The sequence below is a fragment of the Hemicordylus capensis genome, chromosome 5, assembly GCF_027244095.1.
Source record: "Hemicordylus capensis ecotype Gifberg chromosome 5, rHemCap1.1.pri, whole genome shotgun sequence".
Lineage (NCBI taxonomy): Eukaryota > Metazoa > Chordata > Lepidosauria > Squamata > Cordylidae > Hemicordylus > Hemicordylus capensis.
This window is the reverse complement of record NC_069661.1, coordinates 123,398,427-123,423,995: the sequence shown is the minus strand read 5'-3', so window position 1 is coordinate 123,423,995 and position 25,569 is coordinate 123,398,427. Positions and strand designations below refer to the sequence as shown.

General features: G+C 42.9%; 1 protein-coding gene across 2 annotated transcripts in view; it reads right to left on the bottom strand.

Annotated features, from left to right (window-relative positions):
• HTT (huntingtin) overlaps nucleotides 1-24,893 on the bottom strand; it is a 235,476-nt gene extending 210,583 nt beyond the window's left edge. For both annotated transcript variants that reach the window (XM_053251882.1, XM_053251883.1), the window contains exons 1-4: nucleotides 24,474-24,893; nucleotides 11,939-12,022; nucleotides 11,116-11,236; nucleotides 9,099-9,158 (exon numbers count right to left, since the gene is read on the bottom strand). In XM_053251882.1, coding sequence (XP_053107857.1) covers nucleotides 9,099-9,158; nucleotides 11,116-11,236; nucleotides 11,939-12,022; nucleotides 24,474-24,655 — 447 coding nt within the window. In that variant the 5' untranslated portion in view covers nucleotides 24,656-24,893. The remainder of the gene's footprint in view (nucleotides 1-9,098; nucleotides 9,159-11,115; nucleotides 11,237-11,938; nucleotides 12,023-24,473) is intronic.
• Between the last annotated feature and the right edge of the window lie 676 nt (nucleotides 24,894-25,569).

The window sequence follows — 25,569 nt, the reverse complement described above, 5'->3', positions numbered from 1 at the left end:
GGGACATTTTAGCACGGGCAGATAGATGACTCGAGTATAAGCCGAGGCTGATTTTTTCAGCACATTTTGGGTGCCGAAAAATTCGGCTTATATTCGAGTATATACGGTAATTGCTTTGATTACAAGTCAACTGCAACTTCATATAATGACTGGAATGTATGAAAGAGCCATTACAGACCAAACACCACATAGAGAGCAGTTTCATTTCACTTGAAAACCAATAATTTTTCAAGAAATTCAGCTTGAACATTCAGCTAACTACTTGAAGTGTTGAATATTCAAGTGATGAGAGACCAAACAATGCATGAATTCGTTCTTGGATGCAAGCTTCTTAAAGCAGCAACTCATAATAAATAATGCTACCCTCACATCATTAGTTGCTTAGCCATCAAAATTGCTGCACTATTCTCATGATTATTATTTATTTATTACGGCTCTGGGTGGTGCACAACAAAAATAAAACTCACAAATCAGTTCTTTAAAAACAAACAATTTAAAAACAGCATAAAACCATAAAAACATTAACAATTAAAACATCTGAAACGGTTTAAAAACCCTGGAAGACCAGGCCAAACAGACAGATTTTAAGGGCTCTCCTGAACGTCAACAATGAAAAACAGGTTGCTCACCTGTAATTGATGATCTGGTAGTGATCCGTTGACATCCATTAGAATGGGTTCTGCACCTGCGCGGAAGCCTCTCGGTGTCAAGTTCCACAGCTCCTTTCAAGCGCCTGCACCCTGCCCCATGTGACCACGTGGCTATTTAAGGCAGGAGGAAGCACAGGAACCTTGGTTCCTTGGAGACCACCGAAGCAATCGCGACATCTGATGTAGCAGGTAAGTTCTACTGTAGAGACAGTTCTACTGTGGAGGGGTGATTTGGGAGGGTCTAATGCAGGCCTGCTCAACTTAGCTCCCCCAGCTGTTTTTGAACTACAACTCCCATAATCCCCAGCCACAGTGGCCAATAGCCTGGGATTATGGGAATTGTAGGCCAACATCTGCAGGAGGACCGAAGTTGAGCAGCCCTGGTCTAATGGATGTCAACGGATTGCTGCCAGATCATCAGTTACAAGTGAGCAACCTGTTTATCTGGGGCGTGATCCATTGAATCCATTAGAATGGGTGTTTAGTTAGTTCCATAAAGGAGGGAGCAGTAGAGTTCTTGTAACAAACACCCTTTTGAGAACACCTCTCTCAAAATTTGCCTCCGCTGAAGACCGTAAATCAATAGCATAATGCCTCACAAAAGGCTGTTCGGAAGACCAAGTAGCGGCCTTACAAATGTCATGGAACAATATGCCAGATGGGCCTATGGGACTTCGGCAGCGCACCTTTGTTGAATGTGCTTTAATGGACTGGGGGGGGGGCAACTTTTTGCGGCGTGTAGGCCATTAAGATGGTTTCCACTAGCCAATGAGAGAGTCTTTGACGGGACAAGGCCTGTCCCATTGACTTTCCCTTGTAAGAAATAAAGAATTTCTTTGTTTTCCTCATCAGTTTGGTTTTTGAGAGGTAATATAACCGAGTTCTGAGGACGTCCAAAGAGTGTAAGGCCTTTTCCAAAGCAGAAGTAAGGGACTTAAAGAAAGTTGGCAGCACAATGTCCTGGTTGATATGGAAATCTGACACAATCTTCGGCAAGAAGGAGATGTCAGGGCATAAGAGCACTTTGTCTTTGTAAAAACGGGCATATGGTACATCCATGTGGAGAGCCATTAGTTCACTCACTCTACGGGCCGTAGTAAAAGCTACCAAGAACGCAGTTTTTAGGGATGTTAACTTTATACTAGCTGTCTTAAGAGGCTCGAAAGGAGGCTCTGTCAAAGCTGAAAGGTCTAAGGATATGCTCCATGGTTCTATAGGTTGTCGAATGGGAGGATATAGATTGGAGAGACCCTTCAGGAAGCTTTTGCAGGAAGGGTGTGAAAAAACCATTTTGTCATCCCATCCTGGATGTTTAGCAGACAGTGCAGCTAGGTGTACCATTATACAGACGTTAGAAAGGTTTGTGGTTTTAAGTGTAGTAAGGTAGAGAAGGACCTGACGTAAAGATGCTTTCAATGGACGGAAGCCATGTTTTGCAGTATAGGTGGTGAATCGCTTCCACTTGCCTGCATAATTCTTCCTAGTGGAGGGGTTTCGTTCATTTAGCAGTATCTTTTTCAAAACCCGATCCTCCATGCCGTGAGTTGTAGAATCAGGATCCCTGGGTGAAGCACCAGGCCGTCTTCTTGCACCAACAGTTCTGGATATGTAGGAAGTCTCTTGTAGGTGTGAGCAGAGAGTTTGAGTAGATGTGGAAACCATGCTTGGCGGGGCCACCACGGTGTGATCAGAATGCATTTCATCGGTCCTTCTAGAATCCTCGCCACTACCCTGCTCACCAAGGGTAATGGTGCGAAAATGTAATTCAGGTACAGCGACCATTCTACCTGGAACGCATCCCCCATGGAGAAGGGGTCGTGGCCCGCTCTCGAGCAGTAGCGTCTGCACTTTGCATTATGTGCTATAGCAAATAAGTCTATCTCTGGAGACCCCCAGAGGTCGAATATCGGCCACAAGTAGAGGTCGTTCAGTTCCCATTCGTGACGGGTGTTTGTCCAGAAGGTACGGCTCAGGTCGTCTGCCAGGACGTTGTCTGTTCCCTTGATATGTAGGGCCATGGGGGTGATGCTGTTCCTGATGCACCAATGCCAAATCTGAATGCTGAGCCCGCAAAGAGATCTGGACACCGTTCCCCCGGACGGTTGATGTAGGCAATTGCAGTGGTGTTGTCCAATTGCAATTGCACTACCTGACCCCAGATCATCGGAAGGAAAGCCTTCATGGCCTGGAAAACTGTCAGAAGTTCCAGGAAATTTATGTGAAGTAGCCACTGGGCCTTTGTCCACAGACCTTGTGCCATTCTTGAATTGCAATGGCCTCCCCAACTTCTGAGTGAAGCATCGGTTGTTAACCACACCGATGGGGGCTGTAATCGAAATGGGATCCCTCTTAGCACATTGGTACTCTGTGTCCACCAAGATAGGGACCTCAGAATTGATAGAGGTATCAACAATTTGTTCCTGGGATCGTCCCTGTGCAAATGGACAGGGAAGGACAGGAACCAAAGTTGGAGCTTTCTCATCTTCAGTCATGTGTAACGAATTGTCAAACTGCATGAGGCCATCAGACCCGTAAGCATTGGATTTGTTGTGCTGGCTGTAGTGGGGAGGTTTGAAATTGACGAACCACACTTGTAATAGTCAGATATCGGTCCTCCAGCAAGGAGGCCTGACCCGCATCAGTGTCCAACACTGCTCTTATGTAAGATATGGTGGACACTGGGGTCAGATGAGATTTTTTCCAGTTTATCTAGATCCCCAGGTCTTTGAGAAGGTATAACATATACTTTATCTGCAAAAGTAACTCTCCTTTGTCTCGTGATGCCAGGAGCCAGTCGTCGAGATACGGGTATATCTTCAGGCTTTTTGTTCTGAAGTGGGCCACTACCACCGCCATGCATTTGGTGAATATGCGAGGGGCCGTGCAGAGTCCGAAGGGCAGGACTTGGTATTGGTAGACTGAGGTGCCTACAGTGGATCTCAGGTACTTCTGGTAGGAAGGGCGGATTCCTATGTGAAAATAGGCATCTTTTAGATCTAACATCACAAGCCAGCGCTCCTGAAACAGAAGTGGCAGGATGTCTTGTAACGTTGTCATCCGATACTTTTTCACTTGTACGAATTTGTTGAGATGTCTCCGGTCTATTATTGGACGGAGTCCGCCATCCTTCTTCAGGATTTGGAAGTAGCGGGAGTAGAACCCCTCCCACCGGTGGGCCCATCGCCCGGGCTATTGCTTTCTTTTGTAGGAGTTCTTGTGCTTCTTGCAGTAAGGCAGGAGTCGCCTTCGTGAAACGTAGGCCCCGAAATTGTGGTTGGGTCTTGAACTCTATCGCATAGCCTGAAATGATAATTTTCAAGACCAAGTGATCTGACGTTATGTGGCGCCATGCTTGCGCATGACTTGCCAATCTGGTGGTGGTGTTGGCTATTGGAGTCAGCACATGGATGCTGTAGGCCGACAATGTCTTCTCCCAGTTGTTGTGTGGGGTCTGAAGAAGCAGTTGAACAGCTGTTTTGGTGTGCGGTGGGCTGTCCTGAATCTCAAAGACGCTGTTTGTTGCCCTCTCCCTGTTCGTTGCATTGGGCAGAGGGGTATTTGTTCTTTTGTTGTGCAATCTGTTTGGAAAAGGGTTGATAGGTTTTTCGGTAGTCTCTTCTTTCCTGTGGTCTGTAGCCCACACGGGGACGACAGAAGTTCCTCTGTTTAATCGTATAAGATGTAGAGGCAGAGGAAGTTGAGGTAAAAGTTTTCACGGTGAACTTGGATTTCTTCATCTTTTCCATAGTTGCATCGGTCTCTTTGGAGAATAAGCCTTTGCCATCAAAAGGCAGCCCTTCAATCTTATCCTTCATATCTTGTTGTAAAGAGGCCGAGCGTAACCAAGCGTGACGTCTTAAAGTAATTGCTGCTGTAATTGATCGAGACTCTGACTCAGCTAAGTGTTTAGCTGTGCTTAGCTGTTGACAGGTCAGATCCCCTGCCCTCTGCAGAGTCTTCCTGAACTGGGCTTTTAGTTGGTCGAGTGAGAGCATGTCCAAGTCCTTTTCTAGGTTTTCTCAAAGGTAGTAACTATATTTAGCCATACAGGCTGAGTAATTGGCCAGTTTGACCGTGAGGCAAGAAGCTGAATACAGTTTTCTGCCTAATACGTCCAGTTTCCTACCTTCTTTGTCCCCGGGTGTAGTATGTTGTCTTCCAGAACGAGATGTGGTAGCACAGTCAATAACTAAAGAGTTGGGTACTGGGTGCTTAAAAAGGTATGTGTTGTCCTGCTCCTGTACTCAATAAAAACCTTCTAGTCTTTTAGATGTCGGAGTGGAAGTATGAGCAACTGCCCATGCACATTGAGCAGTGTTTGAAATAATTGGCAGGAGAGGCAGGGCGACTGGTTGGGCCGATTGAGACCAGGCCATAAAATTATACACTGGGTCATCAATTGTTTTGACCTGAGAGGCTAAGTCCAGGTCTAGGGCTGCAGCCATGTTCTTGACATGGAGATAAGCTTTCAGCTCTTCCGTTGGGGAGACATGTGAAGGTGTAGCCACATCCGGTGAGGGATCTGCCTCCACGGTTTCGACGTCAGATTCGAAATCAGAAGACCCGTGGTGACTGTCTTCTGTCTCATGCAGTGATGGAGAGTGAGGTGCTGGCGGTATAGGTGTTACTGGCTGATGCAGTGGGCTAGATGGGATGTATTCCTCTGTTTGCACTGCCTTGGAAGACAGTTGTGGCATGGAAGTTTGTGTGTGTGTTGTAGACAATGCCACTCGAGTCTGTGTCGCAATGGAAGAATGTTGTAATGCCATTCGCGTCTGTGTAGCAACGGAAGAATGTTGTTTCCGGTGTGGGGCAGAAGGTGCATCACCTGCCAAGAGATTACGAATTGGTAACGCATTTACACGGCAAACCCTGCTTTCACCAAAGTCATAGTCCAAGCCAGGTGATGATGTGCCAGGCAAAGCCTTTTCATTTGATGGAGAAACCTCATGGCTGAATCCACAGGTGTGCCATGGTGTAGGTGTAGCAAGCTGTGCTGCAGTCAGTATTTATGACGAAGGAACCACGGGCTCGGGAGGTACTTCCTCTTCCGAGCGTGGAAAACCTTTAAAGGTAGATGGCGTGGTAGTGTTGGACTCCAGCATGTTCAGAAGAGACTGAGCTGTGCCTGGATCCAATGAAGCTCCCTCATTATTGGATAGATCCTCATGCTCAAGGGCGAATGTCATAGGAGCCCTAAAGCGAGGGTGACTGTATACATAAGGGTTGGTGTGTTCAGGGTCGATGCCTGCTCAACATTTCCCGATGTCGAAGGGGACTTGATCGGCATCGGTGCTGGCATCAAATCCCTTCCCACCGGTATCGAGAATGTCAATGTCGACGGTAACGCATCGGGTATCGCTGGTTCAGCCGACTGCATTGAAGTGGAGGGCTCTCTCGATGTTGTCCCGCTCAATATCGAAGTCAACACCTCCGGTCTCGATTCCGTGTGGGTCGGTGTCGAAGGCTTCAGCATGGAGGGTGATTGTATCGATGCCGACTGTGTCGGTGTCAACAATTTCGACACAGAAGATTTTCTCTTCTTCGATGCCGGGCGCGTCAGTGTAGAAGGCTTCGATCCAGAGGGTGGCTGTTTCAATGCCGGACATGTCGGCGTCAAAGGTTTCGATTCAGAGACAAACAGTACATCCTGGGCCGAGCTGGGTGAGGGGGTAGAGCCCGATGTCGACAGCTTTCTGGCCCTTTTGGCGGGATCAGTTGCGGCAGCCATTTTATCCCCCTGCCTTTTCAAGGCGTGTGGAGGTTTTTCAGTGGGCTTCGAGGTTTTAGACTGGGTAGCATCCAGGTCCCTCGAGCCATGAGAATGATGGGGCGACTTAGAAGTTGAAGGAGTCAAAACATCATCATACAACGAAGCTCTCAAGTGTAGTTCCCGATTCCTCCGTGTTTGCTTGGAGAAAGACTGACAAATTTTACACGACGTAGTGTTGTGCGCCTCACCCAAACAGAACAGAGATTGTGGGCATCTTGAGAGGGCAATTTCACTTTACACTTCTCGCAGCGTTTAAAGTTCTTTTTAGATTTTGGGGTATCTTCTTTTTTTTTTTTTTTTTTGGAGTTACGAAAGAAACAAGCAGTCACTCACAAACATGGTCAGAAAAACCATCCAATGTCCAAAAGCCAAATGTCAGTTAAATCCATTGACAGTTAAAAGGTAAGTCCAAAGGCGTAATCCAAAGGCAGTCCATAGTCAAATATCACTTGAAAACAGTAGAAATTGAATACAATAGGTAAGGAACCAGAACGATGAGCCGTAGAAACCGGTGTGTTGATCTCCACAGCGGTCACAAAGGAACTGAGGTGCCTGCACTTCATCCCGCCTTAAATAGCCACGTGGTCATGTGGGGTGGGGCGCAGGCACCTGAAAGGAGCTGTGGAACTCGACACCGAGAGGCTTCCGCGCAGGCGCAGAACCCATTCTAATGGATTCAATGGATCACGCCCCAGATCTCAAGCTACGGATTTCTGCTGGGAGTGCAATCCACAGCCCAGGAGCAGTTACAGAGAAGGCCCTCCTCTGAGTCGCCACCAGATGTGCCGGTGTTAACTGGAAATGGACTTCCTCAGATGACCTTAATGTGTGGTGGGGATTATGCAGAAGGCGGCACTCTCTCTAAGGCACCTTCTAAGACTATAGATTTAAAGTTTCCAAAAACAATATGCTTGACAAATTATGTTCCTGCATCAAATGCCAGAAAATATATTCTGCACTATTTGAAAATCCTTCTCTTAAGAGTACTGGTTGTTTAGCAAACTACTCAAATTATTTTATTTTATTTATTTTTACATTTATATCTCGCTCTTCCTCCAAGGAGCCCAGAGCGGTGTACTACATACTTAAGTTTCTCCTCACAACCACCCTGTGAAGTAGGTTAGGCTGAGAGAGAAGTGACTGCCCCAGAGTCACCCAGCAAGACACATGGCTGAATGGGGATTTGAACTCTGGTCTCCCTGGTCCTAGTCCAGCACTCTAACCACTACACCATGCTGGCATAGTGTACTACACCATGCAGTAGCAATGCTTTTGCCAATACCACTGGCATCCTTGAATGTGATTTGAGAGATTCATGGCAGTATCAGCTGGCTTTATAAAAATATTTAAAACACTGCTCTAAAAAGCACTTCATTAAAAAAAAAATGAAATGTCAGGAAAAATTTGAAATTATTTTATTTCAGTCCGGGCAGGGGCAAATGGAGAAAAAAATCCTAATGTTTCCAACTTGTTTCCTTAGACCTTCACACCCAAATTGATGGCATAAAGGCTGTTCATGGCGCAGCTGTCATCACTGTTAAGGAATCTTGTAGTTCATGAAGCTTGACATCTTGGCAGATCCAAAATGCCATTTCAGGTTCAAATTTGAAATCAAGATCGAGTTGTTTTAACTGGCTCATTGATTATTAACATCAATGATAAATAAAAAACATAAAAGCCTGACAACCCACTTTTTTTTAAACTGCAAAGCTCTAGAAAAAGGTTGATTTGGAATACAGGAGGAGGGTGTGCTTCATCTTTTCTTTGCTCACCACTTCCCCACAGTGAAGAAGCAGACCATCTGTTTTTTTAATAACATTTTTATGTGTAATGTTTAGTTTGCTTCACAGTTAGTAAAATTTACTAAATTCTGATGTTGGCAATGCTATGTGCATACTGGCTCTAAGCAATTTTTCCACCAAAAACTCTTTTATGCAAAAATAAAATACCAGATGTTATAAGTTAAAACAAAACTGGTTTCAATGTAAACCTACCATCGTCAATTGCTTACCAAATCAAGTATCAGAGCATTGCTTAAATTCCTCTCTCTCAAGATAAACAGTAGGCAGGGATGATCTTATCTTGAGAGACATCTGGTATTTTATTTTTGCATAATAAGGAGGTCTTGGTGGAAGAATTACTAAATTCTACTGCAAGTCAGCAGGCAGATTCTGAATAAATGATTGCTCCAAGTCAGAGACTGCCTGTTACTGCAAAATTTTCAGATACCAAATCTGATGGTCAGCGTCAAGTGTTCACAGTGTATCTGCGTACCAGATAATATTTGCCATCAATATAGTACCCTTGTCCTTGCTTTTCTGGTCTGTACTTTCACTCCGTTGTCCCAACAATAGCTGTACTGATTTTTCCTTATCTTTGTACTCACTTGTTCATAATTCTTGCCAGCATCAGCATCATCTACATCAAATATTGTCCTGTTCCCAATCCATTCTTAACTTGGCAATAAAAAATAGTTTTGCGAACATGAGAATATTTACTTCTATTTAAATATTTATAATTCAGAATAATATTTACTCTTTAAACTGCAAGTAATATTTTAGCGTTACTAAAGCATAATAATAGTACTGATTATCATCTAATTCACCTACAGCTGTTGTGACAAGGTAGGTAACAAATCCAAACAAATGCATAACTCACAAAGAAAACCTCCTTACCTTTTTAATTTCTTTATAGAGTTCTAACTGTAACCTAGGAAGGCTGTTGTCCATCAAAGCCTAGAAGGAAGCCAAGTGGAAAATTTGAAAAAGGTCAGCATAGTATACATTCCTTCAAAATTGTACATTTTGTGTTGAACAACTTATAGGTTTACTTGATACACTGATCTTTGTTGTTGAAGAGTTGACTTCCAGATCTATAAAGACAGTATTTAAGTGTGCCGTCAAGTCGATTTCGACTCCTGGAGCCCACAGAGCCCTGTGGTTTTCTTTTGGTAGAATACAGGAGGGATTTACCATTGCCTCTTCCTGCACAGTCTGAGATGATGCCTTTCAGCATCTTTCCTATATTGCTGCTGCCCGATATAGGTGTTTCCCTTAGTCTGGGAAACATACTAGCGGGGATTCAAACCAGCAACCTTCTGATTGTTAGTCAAGCATTTCCCAGCTGCGCCACTTACGGTGACAAAGACAGTCTTAGGACTTCATTATTTTTCACATCAAGTTGTTTACAAATCTCTCTGTCTACTACCTCAGCTACCACAGAATCCCAGCATACTGCAGAGGCTTAGAGGACTCACACTCAAATCATGTGGGACACTGGGCACACCTGTTAGAATTCATGTTGCTGCACATGAACTCAAAGTGTGCCCTTACAAACCGCCCAGTGCAGGGGAAATCAGAAGGGTGTGGGCAAGCTGTGCTGCTGGCAAGCTGTGCCGCAGGCAAGCTTGCCTACTATTATAGGTTTGTTTTGTGTGAGAACATCAGAAACTTCAAGGAACTTCAGGATTCCCTCAAGGAGAATTTAAAAACTACCGATTTATACCACACAGATCTTAATTTTTATATTGAGGCTAATCCTATCTTTGCTGTGGAACTTAAGAAGTCCTCTGACTCAAATGATTTATTGCTGCCTAAGCTCTATCCTCAGTCACAAACTAATCCATGTGTCAGACCACATAACTTTATACTGGCCAGCAAAGGCTAAAGAGGTTTATTTTGTTTTCCAATACAATTCTGATGCTTCTAGAAACCATTTTACCTAAACTCCTCTTGTTGCTCCACAAACAAGCTGGTGCCGAAGTCAATGTTTGAGAAGGAAAGAAATCAAGATGTATCCTGCACTGAAGCAGTTTTTACCACATAAAAGGCATAAAACAAAAAGGCATACAAGACATAAAGGTATAAAGGAAATAAAAAAGGATTAAAAGAGATAAAAGGCACAAAAAGGCATAATTGCATAAAAGCCTGTGATAAATACAGCGAGACTATATAACTATATATATATATATATATATATATATATAAAGAGTGCAAAGCTATAGCACATAAAAGTGGGAGGAGCGTAAGTCTTTCAGATGGTGCACTGTGTTGGATGAACACATTATAGCACACAAGAGCCAGTAGGTCAGACAAGGGCTGCTTGGACCCACCACTTGCCAGTGTCTGACGGATTTTGGACGCTGCTGCACAAAACCTGGCAACACTGCGGGTAATGGCGGGCTTAGAGTCAGAAAGCAGCACAGAGACATAGATATGACGCAAACGTCCTGGGTTCTTGCATAGCAATGGGTGGATAAAGGAAGAGCAAATGTCTCTGTAATACAAACAGTGAAGGAGAACATGCTCAGTTGTTTCCTAGCTGGATTTGGGGAGGAGATGGGAAGTGCTGCCATTATTTCTCCTCCTCTTAATGCTTCCTTAGGCCTTTTAATGTATTGTTATGTATTATACTTTGTACTGTGTAATCACCCCTGCATTTTATGCTGGTCTATGACAGTAATAAAAATGATTGATTGATAGAAGGAAGGTGCAAAGAGTTCCACAGACACAGCAGCTAGCTATTGTGCACACAGCTCCCTAGACCAGTGACAGAAGCAGAGAGGAGACTGGATGCTGGGATCAGCACAATCATCCCCACTTGCTAGACCCAGCCATTGGTTCCATCCTAACTTATAAGAATACAACAGCTCTTCCAAGAAAACCCATATATGGATGAAAGAAATGTACTTACTTTTATAACTTTATTGAGACATTCATCAGCAACCATCCTTACATCTGACTCCGCATCATCGCTACAGAGAAGAAAAAGTTCCATAGCAATGCCAAGCAATTTTGGAAATTCTGGAGAATTCCTTAAGTAACAAAGAAAATTACAATGCAGTAAAGTTAATTAGTAGAACTTATTTCCCATAACTTAAGCAGTTTGATTATTCACATAATTCATTTTTTAAAACTGAATATATTTGTAAGTACCATGCTTGCTTGGACATCAGTATATTCCCAGTATTTGAAAAGACCCCTTACTAGCATGATAAAACACAATTTTTAAAATTGCTTTAAATAAAAGCAGGATCAGTTCAAACCAGAACCAAAAAGCAACTTTAAACTGAGTACCATATAAAACCAACCATTAAAACACCTTTATCAATGGTGGGTACACCTCACTGCTGAAAGCAGGAGTGGCTAAGTATATTTGACAAAAGCCTATTTATCTGGGCAGTAAGCCCAACTAACACAAATACATTAAGCAGCTGCACAGAGTTATAGTAAGGCCTGAAACATATTTGTTAGCCTAACTCTTCCCCCTCCCCTTCCAATTAAGAGTGTCTTATAGCACTTTCACAAGAGGAAGGAGAAAATTTTGCAAGCTGGTATCAACCTTTGACTACGGATTTCATTCTGCAAGTCTGTAAGACTAAGGGCAACTAACTTGTCCAACTTACAAAGCATGCTAAATGCTTCCAATAGAAAACTGAAATTATCTTCATATTAATTGGTCATTGAAAACACCACAGCATTTGTATTAACAGAGAGTTCAGAAAATGTTTGATTACCTTAAAGACTGAGCAACTATATTTTCACATATTGTTAGGCAATGATTCACTCGATCTTTCTTAGTGGTGGAAAGTTCTTTCTTTCTAAAACAAAATAGAATATTTTACATAATTACACATCTCAACATTTAAAGTAAGTTTTTCAAAAGTATTAGCTTTATCTAGCCTCTCTCAAGTATTCTGCCAACACTTCCTGGTATCCAAGACTATCAACTTTCTACCTATTTCTTCCTATCTCAGTTCGCATTACCCAATTCCCTCTACATGACTATCTACAGATACACAATGAAGTTGAGAAAGAGTACCCTGAACAGGATTCTACAGAGGAGGGGTGACGTTCTTCGATGCCAAAAGAATCCGAGTGTGCAGCTTTGGAGAGGTAGCCCTCACCAGCGCTGTCGGGGTTGAAGGTCCTGGCGAATCTGCTGGGGATCTGATGGGTGTAATCACTGGAGAGATCAACGCTGGGCAGGTTAGTGCTTGTTTCATCCCCAAAGGAGTTGAGGGTTTGGGCACCAGAGTGCATTCAGCGTTGAAGACCTTGAAGATGGAGCAGACTTCGATATCAGGGGAGTCACCTGGAGTCCAGTCAGCGATGGGGTCAACTTCGAGAGCTCATCTCGATGCTTGTGCTTCTTCGGTGCTATAGTCATTCCGTCCTCCGGGTGCAATTTGTATCTCTTGAGATCCCATCTCATAGGAGAGCCTTGTAGATCTGGACACCGGGATCTGGGTCTTAAGACTTTTTTAGTTGGACAGACCCCAATGCCTTTGGTGTTGCCATGGTTTCAGCTTTCAGTGCTGACAGATTCAGGGCTTCACCATACAGCGTATTGCGCAACCTGAAGACGCAGTTTCATCTTGTTTGCTATGAAAAAGGACATGCGTATCTTGCATGTCCAAGTATTATGTTGCTCCCTAAAACATATCAGACAAGAATCATGCCTATCTTGGGAAGACAACTTAGCTCCACATTCTCCATAACATTTAAAAGACTTTTTTCCGTTTTCAAAGCCATGTCTGTTCCACGTCTTAGCCCACAAATCCAAGATCACACCAAAATAGTCCCTTTTCTGACGAATAGGCAAAACCAGCCCGAATCCAATGAGTAGTCGAAAAGCAGTCCGGATCAAAAGAAATTATATATACTATCCTTTTTCTTTTCTTCAACAGAAAAAACTCACAAGGAACCAATTCAACGAGGAGCCAGAGCAACCAGAAGTGTTACGGTGGTCAAAAAGGAACTGACAAAGTGCATCCAGCCCTGCCTTTTATACTCCCATGATGAGCACGTGGGGGCAGAGTCTGGACACGGAGAGAAGCAAGAGCACTCTGCTGCGAGGTCCCTGCACAGGCACAGTACCCATTCTTACACGTTACAATGGATCACAATCCAGATCATTACAATTACAGAAACTGAACCAGCTCTAAAATCAGGGTGAATAAAAATCAATGATTTTTTAAAAAAAATCAAAAAAATCAGATTTTTTGATTTAAATTGGATTTTTTAATTTAAATCAGATTTTTTTAAATAAAATGCTTTTTGAGGAAAATATATTACCATCCAAAGGTTATTCCATCATGAAATAAAGATTAGTTTTTTAATTATGTAGAATAAGGCTGTATATGTTTAATTTTTTTGGTAAATAAATTCCATTAATCCATTCACAATGTCATGCTCTTCCAGAGGTTTTTGTAAGATTATTGGGCAGTTTCTCTGCCTACAAGATATTATCACAGATGCTTGGTTTACTTTTGCAGTTCTCAAAACTGAATTTGACTCAGCAGAGATCACATGCCTCTTCTTCACAGCAAAAATGTTATGACATGAACAGAGTTGAGAAAAAGACCTTAATCCTATTGTTCTACAAACCTATGAATACAGAATCAACCCCTTCAGTGCTAAGTTTCAAGAAGTTCAGTGAAATAGAATAGAAACAATATTTTTCTGATTGTTTGGAGTGGAATAGATCTGCACAAGAAGAAAGTGAAACTAAGTGTGAGGAGGGAGGGGCAAGCAGACAAGCAGTACAAAATGAAAGTGAAACTTTCTGAGCACAATACTGCATAGCCACAGACAGACAAGTCTTTGGATCTTTTTGTGTGTATGATCTGAGGTTTATCACATTCTTTCCTTGGAGGAAAAAACCTATAATGGCAGCAGGTCGTAAAAGAGACCCAGTTTGGCAATATTTTAATGAAGTTCCTTTACCTATCGGTAAGGCAGGCATGCGTGCAAAATGTAAACACTGCAACAAAGAAATGCAAGGCCTGGTGGCCCGAATGAGGCAACATCATGAGAAGTGCTGTGATGAAGATGACCAAAGAAACACATTTGAACAGGCAGGATGTTCAGGTTGGTAAACATTTTTATTGAATCATATAATATTTCTAAAGACTGCCTTGAACTGTCATGTTTGATCAAAATTATATTTCTTATTATTACTGCATGTTACTGTCATTTGGTACAGTTATGAAGAAAAGCAAATATTCCTTTTGGGGCAGTGCTGTGTACAATAAGCAGAAATTGTATAAACAATAAAATAACAGCATTGACTTTTTTGTTTAGGGGAATTCATGGATTCTGGAAACTATCCACCTTCAAGATCACCATCCTCCTGTTCTACAGTTTCAGAGTTATCCATCCAGGATAGTGCTTCATTAGCAGCAGCATCAGACACCCACAGCCACATATCACTATCACCTAAAAGAAAGAAAAAATCCTTCCCTCCTGGAACCACCATAGATAAATTTGTGATAAAAACTAGCAGATTAGAAAAAGAGTTAATTGATGAAAAAATTGCCCAGTTTGTTTATGCAACGAACTCTTCTTTCCGTCTGACTGAGAACCCACATTTCATTAATATGGTTCAGTCACTGAGACCAGGATACAGTCCACCCAGCAGAGCAGATGTTGCAGGGAAACTGCTGGATAAAGTGTATGACAGAGAAATGGAGCAATGTGCAACAGCTCTGGAGGGCAGAATTGTTAACCTAAATATTGATGGGTGGAGTAATGTCCACAATGATCCTATTGTATGTGCTTGTATAACAACAGAAGAAAGGAAAGTCTTCCTTGCACAAACAATTGATACGTCAGGAAATGCACACACAGCAGAATACTTACAAGAAGTGGCAGTAAAAGCTATAATAACATGTGAACAAAAATTCAAATGTCTAGTACGCAGTTTGGTCACAGACAATGCTGCAAATGTATCCAAGATGAGAAGAAATTTAGAAGAGCAGGAAGGGAATACAAAGCTAATAACATATGATTGCAGTGCTCATTTGCTGCACCTCTTAGCCAAAGACTTAAGTGTTCCAGAAATAAAGACTAATGTTGTTGAAATTGCTAAATACTTCCGTAACAATCACTTTGCTGCAGCAGCTCTGAAAAGGATGGGTGGAACCAAGCTAACGCTCCCACAAGATGTTAGATGGAACTCTGTGGTGGACTGTTTTGAGCAGTATATCAAGAACTGGCCTAGTCTGATGACAGTTTGTGAACAAAATTGAGATAAAATAGATGGCACTGTCACGGCCAAAATCCTCAACATTGGGCTTAAGAGAAATGTTGAACATATGCTGAGCATCCTGAAACCCATCTCTGAATCTTTAAACAAAATACAGAAAAATAGCTGTTTTATTGCTGATGCTGTTGAAATTTGGAAGGAACTGAGTGAACACTTAAAAACAGAACTACACATGGACAGAATTAAATTACAAGCATTAAAAAAACGAATGGGACAAGTACTGTCTCCAGCTCATTTTTTGGCAAATATTGTCAATATCCAGTACCAGGGTCAAAACTTAAGTGCTGAGGAAGAGGAGTTAGCTATGACATGGGTATCCAGCAATCATCCATCTGTAATGCCAACTATAATAAACTTCAAAGCTAAGGGGGAACCATTCAAGAAATATATGTTTGCTGAAGATATTTTAAAGAAAGTCACACCAGTGAACTGGTGGAAGTCACTTAAGCACTTGGATTTAGAGACTGTTCAAGTAATGATTTCACTTTTAACAGCAGTAGCTTCTTCTGCAGGCATTGAAAGAATATTCTCTTCCTTTGGACTCATTCATTCTAAATTGAGAAATCATTTGGGACCCGATAAAGCAGGAAAGCTTGTTTTTCTTTTCCAGATTATGAACAAAGAAGAAGATGAAGATGACGAGTGAGCTACAGAGGACAGAATTTAAGTTTTTCATGTGTAGGCTGGGCTGACAGTCTAAGTTTCTTAAAATATATATATTTTGTTTAGCCAAATTAGTTAACAAACATGGATGTTTGTTTAAGCAAATAACATATGCTGTAATGTTATTGTTTCAGTTGAATAAATCTATTTAACTTGTTATTATTAAGGTAATGATTATTTTTCTCCTTCCTAAGTACAACAGAAAAGTTGTCCAAATATGAATGATTAACCTATTAAACTGGGGATAAAAAAACTAATATGAAAAGTTGTTATTCTAAAAATCTTCATCTACTTGCATATTAAAGTTATACCAGCAAGAATTAGTCTTTATGTAGAAAACTATTATTTAAATCAAGCCTTACTGACTAGTGATTTAAATCGTGATTTAAATCGTGAATTAAATCAGTTTGATTTAAATCAAATCCACCCTGTCTAAAATTCTATTATTTTGCAACACAGTTGCTAGCTCCCTTGATAGTACGAAAAACCTCATACACTGGCCCATCTATGTGTATTCATACATACACAATTATGTGTATGAATCTGGAATAATGAGTTTGCTGCACTAGACATGTACTTAAAGCAGTATATCCTAAGGAACACCAAACTGCAAGAGCAAATTAGGTGCTCAAACCCCAAGACAGCTAACGTAATGAATTAATAAAGCAAGTCTCATATGCCTTGGCAATACACCCCTACCCTACTCTTCAGTGTTTCACCATAGCCACCCTTTAGCTACATGATGGGCTTGAGTGTGCACCTGGGAAGAACAGAAAGCAATTGAAAGATGTTCAGGGCATGAAAACACATTGCTGACTGGGAAGTATGATATAGCTGTTGGTGGGGACAGAATAACCAAATGTCTGTTGAGGAGAGAGATATCATCAGACATTTGAAGAGTTTTGGTAAGTGGCTCTTTAGCTAAAGAACATTAATTGCCTCTAACCTCTGTCACAGGTGCCGCCTGTATAAACTCTAGTTTGCCTTTATTCCCTTAATAACAGACCCAAGAAGCAAGAAAGAAACTACACTGTAAATACTACACAAACCCTAGTTGAGATTGGGAGTACATTTTTCCATTACAAAACATACTGATATTTTGGCTACATATTTCTTAAGATAGAGCCCTTGAGGAAAAATGAATCTATAGTTTGAGAATATATATCAACATAAAAATATAAACAGACATTAAAAATAGGCATAAAAATCATCTTTCACACACCAAACTTCCTACTGATACTACTATCATTCCAAAAAATGAACAGAGAGAACATTTCTATAATGTTTTCCTATAAAATGTTTAAGATAGCAACATGCCTGTGTCCCCGATACATAGCTCTAAAGTCAAAAGGCAGTGTCATAAAATCAGGCATATATTCATTTTGACAACAAAAAAAACCTCAGCATAAACGTTAACATTTAATCAGAAATTAAATTATAGACATGATTGTAAAAGCATCAATAACTAGTTCCTTGTGTCCAACAGCAATTTTGACTTGTGTTTCTTGAACATCTGTACTTCCTTCCCAGGATGAATGGCAAACCATTCACAATGGCTGTAAAAGTGGGAGAAGTCCCACCCATGTATCCTAAGAATCTCTTAGAGTGGGATTTAAATGTAAAAAAATAAGAGGCACATTCCTTACTCTCTCTCATATCCACCACAGATTCTTTGGTGTGACATTCCAATAAATACCAACCACACTATTGCATCTCTAGTGAGAGATTCCTATCTCAGGTACTTCTATTTGGCCTTTTCTGTATATCTTTGATATGGTTAACAGCTTCACCTTTCATGAAGATTTGAAGCAGATGCAAATACTTAACCAGATGTGGTGCCTATTAGAAGAGTAATGAACATTTTCCTCTAATGAAAAGAACTGTGATAGACAGAATACTGATATATATATATAGGAATATATGTGTGTGTGTGTGTGTGTGTGTGTGTGTGTGTGTGTGTGTTTGTTTATGGTTGGCAGATTATATACACAACATTTTTAAGTCTTATACACAAATAGGTAGAAGCAAAAATAAACTGTAAACAGTGGGGCCAAAAGACCAAGCAGCATAGTAGGCCTAGTGCCACAAGAACTGTACCACTTCCATTTCATGGCCTTTTGGCCCTACTGTCTACTAAAGAGTATACTTCATACATCTGATGAAGTGGGCTCCAGAATCTTAGGCTTTTTATAATCTAAAGCGATGTTTATTAATAGATGTTAGGCTTTAAGGTTCACAAGACATTCTGTTTTTTGCTGCAACAGACGAACACAGCTAACCCCTTGGAATCTGTCATGCAGGCATCATTATATGTAGGCATAAAGCTCATTGTTGCTGATCATGTACTGCGTGAATGTCCCAACTATTCACAAACACCATTTGCTCAAGAAAAAGCTCTTAGCAATAGAATATTGGCAAACAGTTCAGCTTTTATTAAAAATGTGAAAGCTCTTTGGCGGAGAAGAACAGCTATGCAGAAAAAGCAGACAGGCTGCAAGACTGTGTATCAGGGAGCAGACCATCCAAAAAGAGAAATATTGTGTGTGTGTCTGTCCCTGTTACATATTGATCCAGATTAACCAATCAAATATTTGGCTGCAGGTCTCCTTGGCAGCAAAGGATATTTGTATACATTCTAAATTGACTTTTTCTTCTTTAGCATCTAGTTTATCATAGGACATGCTAGTGTACTTCACAGAAAAACAACATTTAAACATGGGCAGGGCACATAATTAAAGGCATATTATAGTCCTACCCTTGGATTCAGAGATAATAGAAAAGGCTTGAGAGGGAGGAAGGGGGTGAAAGTAAGAATCCAGCCCCTGGGAAATCATTTTCGAAGTCCCACAGTGGCTGCAGTAGGGATAGCTGATGGCTTGTACACTTCTCAGGACATTCTATTCCAGTCACATTTGTGTCTAGGATAATTGTCTAGATTAATATATTCTGGAAACATGACTGAACTTTATTGTTACTACACTGCTCCCAAGGATACTTCTTGGTTGCTTAAAACTTAGTAGGACAAGAAAAATGGATCCTACAAGTGGCACTAATTTGCAAAGTATGTATGTATGTATTTGTTTATTTCGGCCCACTAATTTGCAAAGTGTCAGATTGCCCAACACTGGAACATAACAATACCACAGTTGATTACCACATGAATAGAGGACTCATCTTCGCTGTCAGTTCATTAAGTGTATAGGCCAAAGCAGGAACAGGAGCAGAGGAAGTATACCACACCATTTCAGTGCCATATATAGATACATATGTGTGATAGTGACCTTAGAAGGATGGGCCTCAGTACTGGTTTTGCCTTTCCACTACATTTATTGCTTCCCACACTCTTTAAATCACCCCATTATTCAGCTCTCCCTTGCCCCACTTCTTGTTTGGGAAAATTATATCAAAAATGTACTTCAGACTTGTAAAAACTAACTTATACAGAAGAAGAGTTCCGCTGGGAACTTACATTTCCCCAGCAACATGGACGAGACAGCTCCTTCCTGTCCTGCCAGGGCAACATGACAAGGCCCGGAGCACACAGGAGGAGCCCATGCTGTGGTTTATCCCTACATCAGTGTTAACAAACACTTAGCTGAAAATTACAATTGAAGCAACTGGGACGATATACAAAATTCAAGAGGTGGAATTGGCTATGATTTCAAGGATGGGGGCTGCAGATATTTAAAAACATAAGAACAGCCCGGCAGGATCAGGCCCAAGGCCTATCTAGTCCAACATCCTGTTTCACACAGTGGCCCACCAGATGCCTCTGGAGAGCCCACAATTTGAAGATATTTCAAGTACAGATTTCTACTGGTTAGACAGGTGGTTGTCCTTTTACCCTTTCAATTATTTTTTCTTTGCCTCTTTGGCAGTAGTGTACAGCTCTTCTCCATTGTCAGTTCCCACTGCTTGCCATGAATTTCTGCCCCCAAATGATCCATGACATACTCTCATTGTGAGAAGGCTTCTGTGGGAAAATACCAGTTGTCGGGGGACTGAAAAATGGATCTGAATTTTTCAGCCCCACTCAACAGAAAAATTGCCAGTATTATTTCCCCATTTTTGCCACCTGAAATGGGACAGAGAATTTGGAAAGATATTTCAGATCAGCACTAGAGTTAACCCAGTTTTTTCAAAAGCTGCAATATGGGTGTTCTCTGCATTATCCTGGGCTTCTCTCATTCTTCCAGCAGTAAACAAATGGCTGGTGCTGAGCAGATACAGCTCCTTCTCTTTTCAGTTAAGACTGGTTTCATAACAGAGAAAAGAATTTCTATAAAACACAAGTGAATTTCGGCCCGTTGAATAACGGGCGCTAGTAACAGCGTTCCTGGCCCCCCGCCACCATTCCCCCTCCCTCCGCCGACCAGCTGCCCGCCCTCCCAGCTGCTTTGTGATCCAACCCCCCCCCCCGATTAAGGGCCAATTCGGCTCAGGCACTTGCCCCCGCGGCTTCCGCCGCCACCCGCCCGCCCTCCCAGCTGCCGATACCTCCTTACCCCCGGACCACGTCCTTCGCTTGATCGGAATATCTAGAGCTCCTCTCTCTTTAAAGTCTCTTTACGAACTGGCGCTTTGGGCGCCAAGGACGCCTATTGCGTCCTTCGCATCCATAGCGCCAGTTAGGGAAGAGACTTTAAAGAGAGTGGAGCTCTGCATGCGAGCTCCTCTCTCCTTCTGTAAATAGATATTCCGATCAAGCGAAGGATGTGGTCCGGGGGTAAGGAGGTATCGGCAGCTGCGAGGGCGTGAGGCGGCGGAAGCCGCAGGGGCAAGTGCCTGGGTCGAATTGGCCCTTAATCAGGGGGGGTTGGATCACAAAGCAGCTGGGTGGGCTGGGGGCGCCGCGGGGGCCAATACATGGGTCGATTTGGCCCTTAATCGAGGGGGGGGCTTGGTTCAAAAATCAGCTGGGCGGGCGGGCGGCGCCGCGGGGGCCAATACATGGGCCGATTTGGCCCTTAATCAAGGGGGGGGGGGGCTTGGTTCAAAAATCAGCTGGGCGGGCGGGCGCCGCCGCAGGGGCCAATACATGGGCTGATTTGGCCCTTAAACTTAGCTAATATGGCCGCCCGCATCTGGGCGGCCGTATCTTTTTCGGCAGTTCTAAGCATGCGCTCTGCGCATGCTCAGAACTGCCGAAAAAGACTCTGGCGCATGGGATCACACTCAAGCCTTTTATTATATAGGATGGAGCCCAACCCTAGATTTAAAAAAAAAAAAAAGAATCTACATGAAACACTGCTTTTGGATTGAGTGTGATTGTTTCCTCCAACCCTTCAGCTCACAGAGTGGTTTACAAAACAATCACAATGAGAATGATTCCTTGTTCCAAAGAGGGTTAAAGAGACACATCAGGAACACAGGAACTTGCCTTATACCGAATCAGACCATTGGTCCATTTAGCTCAGTATTGTCTACACAAACTGGTGGCAGCTTCTCCAAGATTGCAGGCAGGAGTCTCCCTCAGCCCTATCTGGAGATGCTAGGGAGGGAACTTGGAACCTTCTGCATGCAAGCATGCAGGTTCTCTTCCCAGAGCAGCCCCATCCCCTGAGGGAAATTTCTTACAGGGCTCACATGTAGCCTCCCATTCAAATGCAAACCAGGGTGGACCCTGCTTAGCAAAAGGGACAATTCATGTTTGCTGCCACAAGACCAGCTCTTATGCCCTCAGGGAGAAGATGCTAGTCACTGGAGGAATACTATGCTGGAAGGAACAGGGACAGGTCTCCCTCCGCTAACCATAAGAAAGCCACTACTTTAGAAGGTGCCTCTTTGCCCAGTTAGCCGGAGCTTGCATGCACTCTCACCAAATGCAGTCTACAAAGTGTGTCAGCCACTTTCCTGGTTCCCTCTTGTACATCCATTTGTATTCTCAAAGATTCAACACTAAAAGTGCAGGGATCCCCGCTTGTGACACCTTTAAGCAGGGGTGGTTCTCAAACTGGGATCCCTAGATGTTGCTGGACTACAACTCCCATCCATCATTCCCAGTCACAATGGCCTTTATTATGTGCACACGAGAACAGTGCAGGAATACACATTACAGAAGTACATAAGAAGCTGCTTTATACCCAGTCAGATCATGAGTTCATCTAGCTCAGTATTACCTACACTGACTGCCAGCAACTTCTCCATGGTATCAGGCAGGAGTCTTTCCCAGCCCTTCCTAGAGATGCCAAGGTTTCAGACTCTGCATGCAAAGAAGATGCTCTATCACTGAGCTACAGCCTACCCCCAGCTACAACTCCACCCCAAATTCATTGCAAAAGTGCTCCGTCCCCCTGCTTTCGGGCTTCACATCCTCCAACTCTGGCAACAGGGAAAAAGGACAAACTTCTGATCACCTTGTAGCCCTAAACTTAGGGCACTGTGGTAACTGTACCATGTGGGCTCCTTCATGCTTCCTTCTGAACCCTGTTTAATACCTGTTAGGTATGCGGTTTAGAAATGCCAGCAGCTCTGACTCAATTTAATCATTGTTTGTCCCACCACTGCTACCACCGTTGCCACCAGTTTTACAGCAGTGACCATCTTGAGGGCTGGTTTGGTGGGTTTCCCCCATAACCTCCTCTGAGTGATGCTATGTCATAATGTTGCACTGTTCAAAAGGGAGGTTCTGAGGAGAAAAACGAGCAACATTTAAGACTGTTGCTCTCTTTGCTACAACTTTTAGGCCCCATAACAAGAACTAAATCCTGTCTCTCCCCCCCACCCAACAGCAGCCTATTTCAACTCATCCAGAGTTACAGCACACCACTAAAAAGCTAGGACTATGTGACTTAATTGGAGGAGAGAGGGTAGAAACTCTCCAGGGAGACTTACAAGGCAGGTGTACCACAATTTAAGTTAGGGGTATCTGCATCTGTAACACTGTCCCTGCACGGCTAGCAAACAAGCATCCAATGCTCCGGCCATTACCATCAGATGACGTAATGATCCAATTAAAGTAATGGAAACAGTAGGCTGTCACTCACACAAGGCTGTTTTTAATTTCAATAGAATATTGGCCAATATATTTTACCATTTACCAAACGGTATTCCAATTCTAACCAAAAGATAAACATGATATAAAAACAGGAAGAGGAAGTTACAATAGGTGGTGACCAGAACAAGGGCTTAGTCACAGGGAAAAGATAGCTCCAATCTCAAAGATGCTGAAACTAAACAAAGCTACAGGTTTTGGATATTTTCCTCTGCAGTAGACCATTTTGTCTGGGGGAAAACTCGAACAAACACACACACTTACACACCCCAGTTCTAATCAAATTTAACACCCCAAAGTTGCATTTTAGTGAAATCATTAATATGGGAGACATATCCATGTCTCCTGTTACCGTATCACCTATTGACCCTAGACAGAAAAAGTTAGAGCATCTGCACAAGCCTTAAAGAAATGGGAAAGTTAACTTTCTGACTAAAGCAGTTTTTAAAAAAGCAATCCCTCTCTTGCTTCCTCTAATTTTTAAATATGTTTTCTTAAATTAGTAAATGATATATTGTAATCATTTGCTTGTTACAGCAGTAAAAAGTCAGCCGTGAAGATAAACAAACTTGGTAAACCTCTGTCTTCTTCCACATTCTGACTCACACTTAGAGACACTGTTTAATTGTTATATATACTTTTTGATGCAGCAGTAGCAATTACTCAAGGCTACCTGTTCTCCAGAAAACACAACATGCTCTTTTGTTAGAGCCTTTCAACAAAGAAGCTAGACAAAAAGTTAAATTCAGAAGACTGCATAAAAGAAGGGAAATGGTAAGGTCTAGTACACCCTCTATTCCCAGACAGTGAGGGAAGTTTATCCAAGAATTTGTATTTGTAATAAGGGCTCTGACAGCTTAGCTGTGACCCTCACAAGAGAGTCTCAGAAACTTAAGGACGTCTGCACTTTCCCCCTCTTTTGGGGCGGGGGGAGAAAGACAGAGCAAAGCATCCAAGAATTCGACACGTTTAATTTAGAGACAAGCACAGGGATACAAAATGTGCCGAGCATCCCCCCAAATCTCCTTTTCTTGTGTTTAAAAAGAGCGTCTCTGGCTGCACCGATAGAGTGTGCGTTTATGCGTCTACTGGGCAAGGCCAGGGCAGAGCGAAAACCTCTCTTTCGATTTCCTTTTTGAAGTCACCGCATCACACTATCGAACAAGGGATCCTAACAGGAAACGAGTCACGTTAAAAAGCAAATCACGCTGCGGACTTGCACCGCTTTCCACCGACGCGTGGACGAGAAAGCCGGGACCCTCGGGAAGCCCCAGAGGGCGCCGCTGCCCCCTCGTCCGAGCTATCTCTCTTGCCTGCCCCCCTGCACCGATCTCCCTCTACTTACGGTCTCTGAGGTGGCTCCTCTGGAACAGCGGCCGCGGCAGCTGAGGGGACGGTCGCGGTGGTGGTTGCTGCTGCTGCTGCTGCTGCCGCCGCTGCTGCTGCGACTGTGGCCGCGGGACTCTGCTGTTGCTGAAAAGAGCGGAGGGACTCGAAGGCCTTCATCAGCTTCTCCATGGTGGTCATGGCCACACACGCGGGGGCCTGCGAGGGAGCGACTCTTCCTCCTCCTGCCGACGCCGCCCCTCCCGGAAAATTAGCCGCTCGAACTCTCTCGGTCAGCCGCGCAGCGCGTGGAAGCCGAGGAGGGCGACAGCGGAGTGCCGCGCTCAATCCGCCACCGACGCCATCTTGGAAGCCTCCCGTCTTCCCCGGCGGCGCTACTCCCGGAATCTCTCCGCGCCGTTTCCTCTCCTCAATAATTCCATCAAGCACTGACAGCTCCTACCTCTATAGACTAACACGGGTGACCAGCTTCCGGGTGGCATTCGACGCCATCTTTCCACTCCCTTGGAGCGGAAGTGAGGAAAACAAGGAAGAAAACTATTTTCTATGGACAGTTAGAATTGGGGTCAAAAGGAAGCAGCAAGTATTGTCTCTTAACAACTGAATTGTTACTCTAGTCTTATTACCATGCCCGGTACATAGAGACAAAAAGAGAGAGAGAGATAATTCAGTTATATGAAGACAGGACTTTCTGGGTTCTTTTGATGGCGATTGTGGGGACGAGGAGTATGACATGTGCCTAAAGGAAACAATGGCGAAATCCAAACTACGATTGTAGCTGTGATTGGACAGCGACGTGCCTGATAAACAAAAGGAATAAATAAACAAAAGGAAACATCAAAAACAACCATCCCTGCTCTAAAATTTAGATATTTTTTTGTGTGAAAATGTGTTTTTAATTTTTCTTGTGAAAATGTGGGTTTAATTTGTTTTTTAAAAAACTTTGTTTAAATTGTCCCATTATGCCCAAATTGCAGGTAGGTAGGGTGGGCTGTGGTTGAGAATGGTTTACGACAGCCCCACTATATAGTTCGCTACCCGAGAAAGTAGTGTAAGGCAGTAGTATGGTCCAATGTTATTACTCAACTTCCCAG